Raw genomic sequence first — 13,893 nt, 5'->3', positions numbered from 1 at the left:
AGACAGTTACATGGTTTAGAATGAATGTCTTCAACAATAGTACATGGTTTAGAATGAATGTCATAGACTTCAACAATAGTTACATGGTTTAGAATGAATGACATAGACTTCAACAATAGATACAGGGTTTAGAATGAATGTAATAGACTTCAACAATAGTTACATGGTTTAGAATGAATGTCATAGACTTACAGTCAATGTGTGCACAGTTACATGGTTTTAGAATGAATGTCATAGACTTCAACAATAGTTACATGGTTTAGAATGAATGTCATAGACTTCAACAATAGTTACATGGTTTAGAATGAATGTCATAGACTTCAACAATAGTTACATGGTTTAGAATGAATAGATACAGGGTTTAGAATGAATGTCATAGACTTCAACAATAGTTTTAGAAGAATGTCATAGTTTAGAATGGTTTAGAATGAATGTCATAGACTTCAACAATAGTTACATGGTTTAGAATGAATGTCATAGACTTCAACAATTTTTAGAATGAATGTCATAGACTTCAACAATAGTTACATGGTTTAGAATGAATGTCATAGACTTCAACAATAGTTACATTTTAGAATGAATGTCATAGACTTCACAATAGGTTTAGAATGAATGTCATAGACTTCAACAATAGTTACATGGTTTAGAATGAATGACATAGACTTCAACAATAGTTACATGGTTTAGAATGAATGTCATAGACTTCAACAATAGCTACATGGTTTAGAATAGTTACATGGTTTAGAATGAATGACATAGACTTCAACAATAGTTACATGGTTTAGAATGAATGTTTAGAATAGACTTCAACAATAGTTACATGGTTTAGAATGAATGTCATAGACTTCAACAATAGTTACATGGTTTAGAATGAATGTCATAGACTTCAACAATAGTTACATGGTTTAGAATGAATGTCATAGACTTCAACAATAGTTACATGGTTTAGAATGAATGTCATAGACTTCAACAATAGTTACATGGTTTAGAATGAATGTCATAGACTTCAACAATAGTTACATGGTTTAGAATGAATGTAATAGACTTCAACAATAGCTACATGGTTTAGAATGAATGCCATTCAGAAACAAGACTTCAACAATAGTTACATGGTTTAGAATGAATGTAATAGACTTCAACAATAGTTACAGGGTTTAGAATGAATGTAATAGACTTCAACAATAGTTACATGGTTTAGAATGAATGTCATAGACTTCAACAATAGTTACAGGGTTTAGAATGAATGTAATAGACTTCAACAATAGATACAGGGTTTAGAATGAATGTCATAGACTTCAACAATAGTTACATGGTTTAGAATGAATGTCATAGACTTCAACAATAGTTACAGGGTTTAGAATGAATGTCATAGACTTCAACAATAGTTACATGGTTTAGAATGAATGTCATAGACTTCAACAATAGTTACATGGTTTAGAATGAATGTCATAGACTTCAACAATAGTTACATGGTTTAGAATGAATGTCATAGACTTCAACAATAGTTACAGGGTTTAGAATGAATGTAATAGACTTCAACAATAGTTACATGGTTTAGAATGAATGTCATAGACTTCAACAATAGTTACAGGGTTTAGAATGAATGTCATAGACTTCAACAATAGTTACAGGGTTTAGAATGAATGTAATAGACTTCAACAATAGTTACATGGTTTAGAATGAATGTCATAGACTTCAACAATAGTTACAGGGTTTAGAATGAATGTCATAGACTTCAACAATAGTTACATGGTTTAGAATGAATGTCATAGACTTCAACAATAGTTACATGGTTTAGAATGAATGACATAGACTTCAACAATAGATACATGGTTTAGAATGAATGTCATAGACTTCAACAATAGTTACAGGGTTTAGAATGAATGTCATAGACTTCAACAATAGTTACATGGTTTAGAATGAATGTCATAGACTTCAACAATAGTTACATGGTTTAGAATGAATGTCATAGACTTCAACAATAGTTACATGGTTTAGAATGAATGACTTCAACAATAGACTTTAGAATGAATGTCAACAATAGTTACAGGGTTTAGAATGAATGTAATAGACTTCAACAATAGTTACAGGGTTTAGAATGAATGTAATAGACTTCAACAATAGTTACATGGTTTAGAATGAATGTCATAGACTTCAACAATAGTTACAGGGTTTAGAATGAATGTCATAGACTTCAACAATAGTTACAGGGTTTAGAATGAATGTAATAGACTTCAACAATAGTTACAGGGTTTAGAATGAATGTAATAGACTTCAACAATAGTTACATGGTTTAGAATGAATGTCATAGACTTCAACAATAGTTACAGGGTTTAGAATGAATGTCATAGACTTCAACAATAGTTACAGGGTTTAGAATGAATGTCATAGACTTCAACAATAGTTACAGGGTTTAGAATGAATGTAATAGACTTCAACAATAGTTACAGGGTTTAGAATGAATGTCATAGACTTCAACAATAGTTACAGGGTTTAGAATGAATGTCATAGACTTCAACAATAGTTACAGGGTTTAGAATGAATGTCATAGACTTCAACAATAGTTACAGGGTTTAGAATGAATGTCATAGACTTCAACAATAGTTACAGGGTTTAGAATGAATGTAATAGACTTCAACAATAGTTACAGGGTTTAGAATGAATGTCATAGACTTCAACAATAGTTACAGGGTTTAGAATGAATGTAATAGACTTCAACAATAGATACAGGGTTTAGAATGAATGTAATAGACTTCAACAATAGTTACAGGGTTTAGAATGAATGTCATAGACTTCAACAATAGTTACATGGTTTAGAATGAATGTCATAGACTTCAACAATAGTTACAGGGTTTAGAATGAATGTCATAGACTTCAACAATAGTTACAGGGTTTAGAATGAATGTAATAGACTTCAACAATAGTTACAGGGTTTAGAATGAATGTCATAGACTTCAACAATAGTTACAGGGTTTAGAATGAATGTCATAGACTTCAACAATAGTTACAGGGTTTAGAATGAATGTCATAGACTTCAACAATAGATACAGGGTTTAGAATGAATGACATTCAGAAACAGTGTAATAGCTTTTCAAAAGTTCGTCACCTGACTGAGTTGATTACTATTGTGCAGTGGTGGAACAAGGACCCCATTTTCATTCTTGAGTAAAAGTAAAGATTCCTTAATAGAATAAAAGTCACCCAGTAAAATACTACTTGAGTAAAAATCTAGAAGTATTTGGTTTTAAGTATCAAAAGTACAAGTACAAATTCCTTGTGTTAAGCAAACCAGAGAGCACGATTTTCATGTTTTTATTTATTTACAATTAGCCAGGCTCACACTCCAACATTAAAACATAATTATCAAACCATTTGTGTTGAATTATTCTGCCAGATCAGAGGCGGTAGGGGTGACCAGGGATGTTCTCTGTTTAGTGAGTCCTCCAGATCAGAGGCAGTAGGGATGACCAGGGATGTTCTCTGTTTAGTGAGTCCTCCAGATCAGAGGCGGTAGGGGTGACCAGGGATGTTCTCTGTTTAGTGAGTCCTCCAGATCAGAGGCAGTAGGGATGACCAGGGATGTTCTCTGTTTAGTGAGTCCTCCAGATCAGAGGCAGTAGGGATGACCAGGGATGTTCTCTGTTTAGTGAGTCCTCCAGATCAGAGGCAGTAGGGATGACCAGGGATGTTCTCTGTTTAGTGAGTCCTCCAGATCAGAGGCAGTAGGGATGACCAGGGATGTTCTCTGTTTAGTGAGTCCTCCAGATCAGAGGCAGTAGGGATGACCAGGGATGTTCTCTGTTTAGTGAGTCCTCCAGATCAGAGGCAGTAGGGATGACCAGGGATGTTCTCTGTTTAGTGAGTCCTCCAGATCAGAGGCAGTAGGGATGACCAGGGATGTTCTCTGTTTAGTGAGTCCTCCAGATCAGAGGCAGTAGGGATGACCAGGGATGTTCTCTGTTTAGTGAGTCCTCCAGATCAGAGGCAGTAGGGATGACCAGGGATGTTCTCTGTTTAGTGAGTCCTCCAGATCAGAGGCAGTAGGGATGACCAGGGATGTTCTCTGTTTAGTGAGTCCTCCAGATCAGAGGCAGTAGGGATGACCAGGGATGTTCTCTGTTTAGTGAGTCCTCCAGATCAGAGGCAGTAGGGATGACCAGGGATGTTCTCTGTTTAGTGAGTCTGCCAGATCAGAGGCTGTAGGGATGACCAGGGATGTTCTCTGTTTATTGAGTCCTCCAGATCAGAGGTAGTAGGGACCAGGGATGTTCTCTGTTTAGTGAGTCCTCCAGATCAGAGGCAGTAGGGATGACCAGGGATGTTCTCTGTTTAGTGAGTCCTCCAGATCAGAGGCAGTAGGGATGACCAGGGATGTTCTCTGTTTAGTGAGTCCTCCAGATCAGAGGTAGTAGGGACCAGGGATGTTCTCTTGATAAGTGTTGAATCGGACCATTTTCCTGTCCAGCATTCAAAATGTAACCTGTACTTTTGGGTGACATGGAAAATATATCAAGTAAAAAGTAAATAATTTTCTTTAGGAATATAGTGAAGTAAAAGTTGTCAAAAATACAAATAGTGAAGTACAGATGCCCCCAAAAAGTACTTAAGTAGTACTTTAAAAATAAATCTTAAGTACTTTACACCAGTGCTATTGTGTGTCTCTTGTGTAAAGACATTGGATTTACAGGATGAGGATAATGGTTTATATGATCCTTTTCTTCAGGGACAAAGAGGACTCCAAGGACCACATGGTTTCAAGGTAACCAGTCCATCTAAGTATTCAGATGAAGAACAAGCATTACATACACTTAAAGGCCTCATCTACACTGATCTGAGTACTGTATAACCTTTGACATTGGGTTTGGTTATCTACACTGATCTGAGTACTATATGACCTTTGACATTGGGTTTGGTTATCTACACTGATCTGAGTACTATATGACCTTTGACATTGGGTTTGGTTATCTACACTGATCTGAGTACTATATGACCTTTGACGACATTAGGTTTGGTTATCTACACTGATCTGAGTACTGTATAACCTTTGACATTAGGTTTGGTTATCTACACTGATCTGAGTACTGTATAACCTTTGACATTAGGTTTGGTTATCTACACTGATCTGAGTACTGTATAACCTTTGACATTGGGTTTGGTTATCTACACTGATCTGAGTACTATATGACCTTTGACGACATTAGGTTTGGTTATCTACACTGATCTGAGTACTGTATAACCTTTGACATTGGGTTTGGTCATCTACACTGATCTGAGTACTGTATAACCTTTGACATTGGGTTTGGTTATCTACACTGATCTGAGTACTATATGACCTTTGACATTGGGTTTGGTCATCTACACTGATCTGAGTACTATATGACCTTTGACGACATTAGGTTTGGTTATCTACACTGATCTGAGTACTGTATAACCTTTGACATTGGGTTTGGTTATCTACACTGATCTGAGTACTATACGACCTTGACATTGGGTTTGGTTATCTACACTGATCTGAGTACTATACGACCTTTGACATTGGGTTTGGTTATCTACACTGATCTGAGTACTGTATAACCTTTGACATTGGGTTTGGTTATCTACACTGATCTGAGTACTATACGACCTTTGACATTGGGTTTGGTTATCTACACTGATCTGAGTACTATACGACCTTTGACATTGGGTTTGGTTATCTACACTGATCTGAGTACTGTATAACCTTTGACATTGGGTTTGGTCATCTACACTGATCTGAGTACTGTATAACCTTTGACATTGGGTTTGGTTATCTACACTGATCTGAGTACTATATGACCTTTGACATTAGGTTTGGTTATCTACACTGATCTGAGTACTGTATAACCTTTGACATTGGGTTTGGTCATCTACACTGATCTGAGTACTGTATAACCTTTGACATTGGGTTTGGTCATCTACACTGATCTGAGTACTGTATAACCTTTGACATTGGGTTTGGTCATCTACACTGATCTGAGTACTATATGACCTTTGACATTAGGTTTGGTTATCTACACTGATCTGAGTACTGTATAACCTTTGACATTGTATATCATTGTTAAGTACACGATGATATACAATAAGACATATACACATGATACTGTATATGAGCAGCCTGGAATTGAATAGGAGCCCAGTACACAAAGAAATGATATTTGAGGAATAAAAAGTAATGTATGTATTACAGTGTGTTTCTAGACTAAATAGAAACTGGGAGTTCTATAAAGTCATGTTGAATTGCTCTGTTTGGTAGGTTTTCTTTCTTGAAGCCAGACGCTAAATAGATTTTCTCAGGGTCTCACTTATTAATACATGTCCTGGAGTAATTATGGAGAAAAACAAATCTAACCTTAAATGGTCTCTCTCTCTCTCTCTCTTTTCTTCTTTCCCTTCCCCCTCACCCTCCTTTCATTACTGGTTTAAAGGGAAGCTTAGGACTACCAGGTCCAAAGGGAGAGCCCGGCCCAGAGGTAAACACCCGATAGATAATCAAACTATCACCAGAGAACAAAGAGTCTCTATCACCAGAGTCAAAGAGTCTCTATCACAAGAGAACAGAGTCTCCATCACCAGAGAACAGAGTCTTTATTCACCAGAGAACAAAGAGTCTTTATTCACCAGAGAACAAATAGTCTCTATCACCAGAGAACAAAGAGTCTTTATCACCAGAGAACAAATAATCTCTATCACTAGAGAATAAAGAGTCTTTATCACCAGAGAACAAAGAGTCTCTATCACCAGAGTCAAAGAGTCTCTATCACAAGAGAACAGAGTCTCCATCAACAGAGAACAGAGTCTTTATTCACCAGAGAACAAAGAGTCTTTATTCACCAGAGAACAAATAGTCTCTATCACCAGAGAACAAAGAGTCTTTATCACCAGAGAACAAATAGTCTCTATCACTAGAGAACAAAGAGTCTTTATCACCAGAGAACAAAGAGCCTCTATCACCAGAGAACAAAGAGTCTCTATCACCAGAGAACAAAGAGTCTCTATCACCAGAGAACAAAGAGTCTCTATCATCAGAGAACAAAGAGTCTCTATCACCAGAGAACAAAGAGTCTCTATCACCAGAGAACAAAGAGTCTCTATCACCAGAGAACAAAGAGTCTCTATCACCAGAGAACAAAGAGTCTCTATCATCAGAGAACAAAGAGTCTCTATCACCAGAGAACAAAGAGTCTCTATCATCAGAGAACAAAGATTCTCTATCACCAGAGAACAAAGAGTCTCTATCACCAGAGAACAAAGAGTCTCTATCACCAGAGAACAAAGAGTCTCTATCACCCAACAACACAAGCTGTATGATCCTATGCCATTGTACTTATTGGTACAATAGTATGAGACTGTTCGGATTGACACAGGAAACATAATTTATTACCAATTACCAAGTACTCAGATACCCTAGATCACCTTTAGTGCACCTGTAGTTGGTTTAGGTTGTAGTTCAGGGTCCCTGAGCAGCTAGTGGTAATGCAACTCACCCCAGGAACTAGAACTAGGTCTATATGGCATGACAAGTGCTTAATTACCTCAGGTCAAACGTTTGAGCAATTTATATTGGTCTACAGAGAGAAATGACTATCTTAAACTCTATGGACTCTTGGAAGACTAGCCCTTGGGGATTAAAATCCTGATAAAATTCTTATCAACCAGTACGACTAATCAAACGTTTGAGGCTGGGCCACCTGTTGACTGTAAGTGGAAGTGGGTCGTTCAATGTAACTATTATAGAACACTTGAATAGCTCCTGTTTTCCTCTACTGCCCTCTGTTACCTAAAGGGGATGGTCAAGCTCCCAAACCAGACAGATTGCTGCAATTCTCACAGCAGGTCAAATACCAAAAGATTGCTGCAATCTTCTTTCTTCCCCTACAGTTTGTCCCCGACACTCTGGTATTTGGGAAATGGTTCATTGGTCTTTTCAATTCTTGATATTTACCCATTTGATTCATGACAGATATAACTTCTAAATGTCTTTTGAGCTTGACACAACTGTTGAATCCCAGACTATACATTTAAAACAAAATAAAACTGCAGGATGTCCTGAAGGGTATTCTACAAAGTAGGATCAAGGAGTTAGCCAGTAAATATCCCCAGAAAACCTTATTTTTTTAAAGAAAGGTAAGCTTGAAATGGGCTTGGTCTAATTGACTGAACAACCAAAAACACATATACGTTTAGATTTCTTAATGAACCAGAAAATCAAACAGTTATTTCTGGTTATTTATCAAAGTTAGCTGCTTAACTAATTAAACCTACTTTGTAGTATATCCCTCTGGTGTCTAGTAGCTAGTTACAGTCTACACAGTTCCAACACCTCTGAGATGTCTTCTTCTTAGCATCCAACTTCCAACCCCTTTGGCGACCAGAAAGGCCTCCAGAACAACATGTCTTTACTGGTGTGTACAGTTGGCAGCTCAGTAATACAACTCTCTGAATCAGAGAGTGATTGCTGGGGCTGCCTGCAGTTAGCCAGACAGGCAGGTCACCATGGGCCAGGCTGTGATTACTAGAAGAAGGGATATTAGACTCTAACACTTCTCTGACTGTTTTCCAGGGTAAAGAAGGTCCTCGTGGACTCATCGGACTCCCAGGGATTGCAGGAGAGACGGTGAGTAAAAGACATGTTACTTAAAATACATGTGTTAAGTACTGTTTGAACCAGGGTGTGGTCAAAGACATGTTACTTAAAATACATGTGTTAAGTACTGTTTGAACCAGGGGTGTGGTCAAAGACATGTTACTTAAAATACATGTGTTAAGTACTGTTTGAACCAGGGGTGTGGTCAAAGACATGTTACTTAAAATACATGTGTTAAGTACTGTTTGAACCAGGGGTGTGGTCAAAGACATGTTACTTAAAATACATGTGTTAAGTACTGTTTGAACCAGGGGTGTGGTCAAAGACATGTTACTTAAAATACATGTGTTAAGTACTGTTTGAACCAGGGGTGTGGTCAAATACATGTTACTTAAAATACATGTGTTAAGTACTGTTTGAACCAGGGGTTTGGTCAAAGACATGTTACTTAAAATACATGTGTTAAGTACTGTTTGAACCAGGGGTGTGGTCAATTCTATTTCAATTATGGAAGATATATTTAGTTCCTGAGTTGAAATGGAATTGGTTCCTGAGTTGAAACGGAATTGACCCCAACCCTCCTGAAGGAACAATCTCATCTTCCTCCTTCTCTCATGTCTCCCTGTTCCACTGTTCCCCCAACTACACCTACCAAAGGACAATAAGGAAACACATAGATAAACCGCTGAGGCGAGACGGAGAGAAAGTAAGAGAGAGAAGAAGAGAGCTGATGAAGGCAAAGGGGGGGGCAAAGTCTTGAATTGTTACACAGACGATCAGTAATTCAATTTGAGAATGAATTAGTGGGTAGAGGCAGATCGGAGCGTTTTACGTTATGAGGGAGCAGAGGCAGGCATGGACCCCAATCTGCTGCTGCACCTGCTGTACCTATAATGAGTATCTGTCTTTATTCAGAAGCAGGAGAGGGAAAGAGAGGCATTTCATCCTGGAAAAAGGAAAGGATGTTGAAACATGGTGGGCCCGCTGATGCGGAGAGGAGGAGAGAGATAAATGTGTCTGTATGGTAATGGGAGGTTGGGTGTGTGTGTTGAGGGGGCAGTAGTTGTGCGTGTTTGTGTACCTGTTCACCTCTATGTGTGTGTGTGTGTGTGTGTGTGTGTGTGTGTGTGTGTGTGTGTGTGTGTGTGTGTGTGTGTGTGTGTGTGTGTGTGCGTGCGTGCGTGCGTGCGTGCGTGCGTGCGTGCGTGCGTGCGTGCGTGTGTGAAGACCTGGTTGACAGATCTGTCTCTGTTCTGTCCTCCGTTTCTAGGGATCGTCGGGGGACCAGGGATCACCTGGTAGAGACGGTCTGAAAGGAAACAAGGTAGAGCTTCAAATCAAGTCTTACACCTTTAAGAACAGACCTGCAGACATTAGACAGATGTTTCACCATCACCGTAGAGGATGACGCACGACTATCAGATTGGATAGCCACTACCTTCCTGTTTTAAGGGGTTATACTGGGGTATAGTCTGTATTAAGTGGTTATACTGGGGTATAGGCTGTATTAAGTGGTTATACTGGGGTATAGTCTGTATTAAGGGGTTATACTGGGGTATAGCCTGTATTAAGTGGTTATATTGGGGTATAGTCTGTATTAAGTGATTATACTGGGGTATAGCCTGTATTAAGGGGTTATACTGGGGTATAGTCTGTATTAAGTGGTTATACTGGGGTATAGTCTGTATTAAGTGGTTATATTGGGGTATAGTCTGTATTAAGTGATTATACTGGGGTATAGCCTGTATTAAGGGGTTATACTGGGGTATAGTCTGTATTAAGTGGTTATACTGGGGTATAGTCTGTATTAAGTGGTTATACTGGGGTATAGTCTGTATTAAGGGGTTATACTGGGTTATAGCCTGTATTCAGTGGTTATATTGGGGTATAGTCTGTATTAAGTGATTATACTGGGGTATAGCCTGTATTAAGTGGTTATACTGGGGTATAGTCTGTATTAAATCAAATCAAATCAAATCAAATTTTATTTGTCACATACACATGGTTAGCAGATGTTAATGCGAGTGTAGCGAAATGCTTGTGCTTCTAGTTCCGACAATGCAGTAATAACCAACAAGTACTACTGTCTTATACACAGTGTAAGGGGATAAAGAATATGTACATAAGGATATATGAATGAGTGATGGTACAGAGCAGCATAGGCAAGATACAGTAGATGGTGTCGAGTACAGTATATACATATGAGATGGGTTTGTAAACAAAGTGGCATAGTTAAAGTGGCTAGTGATACATGTATTACATAAGGATGCAGTCGATGATATAGAGTACAGTATATACGTATGCATATGAGATGAATAATGTAGGGTATTAAGGGGTTATACTGGGGTATAGTCTGTATTAAGGGGTTATACTGGGGTATAGTCTGTATTAAGGGGTTATACTGGGGTATAGTCTGTATTAAGGTGTTATACTGGGGTATAGTCTGTATTAAGGGGTTATACTGGGGTATAGTCTGTATTAAGGGGTTATACTGGGGGATAGCCTGTATTAAGTGGTTATACCGGTGTATAGTCTGTATTAAGTGGTTATACTGGGGTATAGCCTGTATTAAGTGGTCATACTGGGGTATAGCCTGTATTAAGTGGTCATACTGGGGTATAGTCCTGTAGACAGTGCATGGTGAGCTCAGCTCTATCGTGGCCTATACACACACACCCATCTCTGACAAGGCTGCGTGCTACAGACAGACACAAGTGGTTAGGCATCTCTTACAAGGCTGTATGCTACAGTTTATAAAATACTGCCGGGTCTGTTTCCTCACAAACACGCTGTGGACTAATGAAAAAAATACAATAATATTGTTTTGGGGTGTAATTTCCTAATTAACCCCTGTTGTTGCGTGAAATGATTCCAGTAGGGTGACAGATATCCTCAGCTTTAGCCTCTGACTCCCCCCCCCCTACCTCCCACACTGTGTGTGTCATTGATAGTGAAGTGGGGTGACAGATATCCTCAGCTTTAGCCTCTGACTAAAGCTGTTATACAGTACTCAGATCAGTGTAGATAACCAAACCTAATGTCAAAGGTCATATAGTACTCAGATCAGTGTAGATAACCAAACCCATCAGCCACTCAGAGTCACCCCCTGTACTGTAGAGATGACACGACCCATCAGTCACTCAGAGTCACCCCCTGTACTGTAGAGATGACACGGCCCATCAGTCACTCAGAGTCACCCCCTGTACTGTAGAGATGACAGGGCCCATCAGTCACTCAGAGTCACCCCCTGTACTGTAGAGATGACACGGCCCATCAGTCACTCAGAGTCACCCCCTGTACTGTAGAGATGACACGGCCCATCAGCCACTCAGAGTCACCCCCTGTACTGTAGAGATGACACGGCCCATCAGTCACTCAGAGTCACCCCTGTACTGTAGAGATGACATGGCCCATCAGTCACTCAGAGTCACCCCTGTACTGTAGAGATGACACGGTCCATCAGTCACTCAGAGTCACCCCCTGTACTGTAGAGATGACACGGTCCATCAGTCACTCAGAGTCACCCCTGTACTGTAGAGATGACACGGCCCATCAGTCACTCAGAGTCACCCCCTGTACTGTAGAGATGACACGGCCCATCAGTCACTCAGAGTCACCCCCTGTACTGTAGAGATGACATGGCCCATCAGTCACTCAGAGTCACCCCCTGTACTGTAGAGATGACACGGCCCATCAGTCACTCAGAGTCACCCCCTGTACTGTAGAGATGACACGGCCCATCAGTCACTCAGAGTCACCCCCTGTACTGTAGAGATGACACGGCCCATCAGTCACTCAGAGTCACCCCCTGTACTGTAGAGATGACACGGCCCATCAGTCACTCAGAGTCACCCCCTGTACTGTAGAGATGACACGGCCCATCAGTCACTCAGAGTCACCCCCTGTACTGTAGAGATGACATGGCCCATCAGTCACTCAGAGTCACCCCCTGTACTGTAGAGATGACACGGCCCATCAGTCACTCAGGGTCACCCCTGTACTGTAGAGATGACACGGCCCATCAGTCACTCAGAGTCACCCCCTGTACTGTAGAGATGACATGGCCCATCAGTCACTCAGAGTCACCCCTGTACTGTAGAGATGACACGGTCCATCAGTCACTCAGAGTCACCCCCTGTACTGTAGAGATGACATGGCCCATCAGTCACTCAGAGTCACCCCTGTACTGTAGAGATGACATGGCCCATCAGTCACTCAGAGTCACCCCCTGTACTGTAGAGATGACATGGCCCATCAGCCACTCAGAGTCACCCCTGTACTGTAGAGATGACATGGCCCATCAGTCACTCAGAGTCACCCCTGTACTGTAGAGATGACACGGTCCATCAGTCACTCAGAGTCACCCCCTGTACTGTAGAGATGACACGGTCCATCAGTCACTCAGAGTCACCCCCTGTACTGTAGAGATGACATGGCCCATCAGTCACTCAGAGTCACCCCTGTACTGTAGAGATGACATGGCCCATCAGTCACTCAGAGTCACCCCTGTACTGTAGAGATGACATGACCCATCAGTCACTCAGAGTCACCCCCTGTACTGTAGAGATGACACGGCCCATCAGTCACTCAGAGTCACCCCTGTACTGTAGAGATGACACGACCCATCAGTCACTCAGAGTCACCCCTGTACTGTAGAGATGACACGGCCCATCAGTCACTCAGAGTCACCCCCTGTACTGTACAGATGACACGGCCCATCAGTCACTCAGAGTCACCCCCTGTACTGTAGAGATGACATGGCCCATCAGTCACTCAGAGTCACCCCTGTACTGTAGAGATGACACGGCCCATCAGTCACTCAGGGTCACCCCCTGTACTGTAGAGATGACACGGCCCATCAGTCACTCAGAGTCACCCCTGTACTGTAGAGATGACATGGCCCATCAGTCACTCAGAGTCACCCCCTGTACTGTAGAGATGACACGGTCCATCAGTCACTCAGAGTCACCCCTGTACTGTAGAGATGACATGGCCCATCAGTCACTCAGAGTCACCCCCTGTACTGTAGAGATGACATGGCCCATCAGTCACTCAGAGTCACCCCCTGTACTGTAGAGATGACACGGCCCATCAGCCACTCAGAGTCACCCCCTGTACTGTAGAGATGACACGGCCCATCAGTCACTCAGAGTCACCCCCTGTACTGTAGAGATGACACGGTCCATCAGTCACTCAGAGTCACCCCCTGTACTGTAGAGATGACACGGCCCATCAGTCACTCAGAGTCACCCCCTGTACTGTAGAGATGACTGTCTGTCTATCTCTCTCCC

The 13,893-nt window shown here is 40.8% G+C and overlaps 1 protein-coding gene across 1 annotated transcript in view; it reads left to right on the top strand.

Moving 5' to 3' along the window:
* Positions 1-4,672: 4,672 nt before the first annotated feature.
* LOC127923234 (pulmonary surfactant-associated protein D-like) overlaps positions 4,673-13,893 on the top strand; it is a gene marked incomplete at its 5' end in the record, with an annotated part of 45,560 nt that continues 36,339 nt past the window's right edge. The window contains 4 exons of the mRNA XM_052507210.1: positions 4,673-4,759; positions 6,444-6,488; positions 8,579-8,632; positions 9,873-9,926. Of these exons, the coding sequence (XP_052363170.1) occupies positions 4,673-4,759; positions 6,444-6,488; positions 8,579-8,632; positions 9,873-9,926 (240 nt within the window). The remainder of the gene's footprint in view (positions 4,760-6,443; positions 6,489-8,578; positions 8,633-9,872; positions 9,927-13,893) is intronic.

Source organism: Oncorhynchus keta, unplaced genomic scaffold, assembly GCF_023373465.1.
Source record: "Oncorhynchus keta strain PuntledgeMale-10-30-2019 unplaced genomic scaffold, Oket_V2 Un_contig_28927_pilon_pilon, whole genome shotgun sequence".
NCBI classification, from domain to species: Eukaryota; Metazoa; Chordata; class Actinopteri; order Salmoniformes; family Salmonidae; genus Oncorhynchus; species Oncorhynchus keta.
This window is presented reverse-complemented; position numbering and strand designations above follow the sequence as displayed.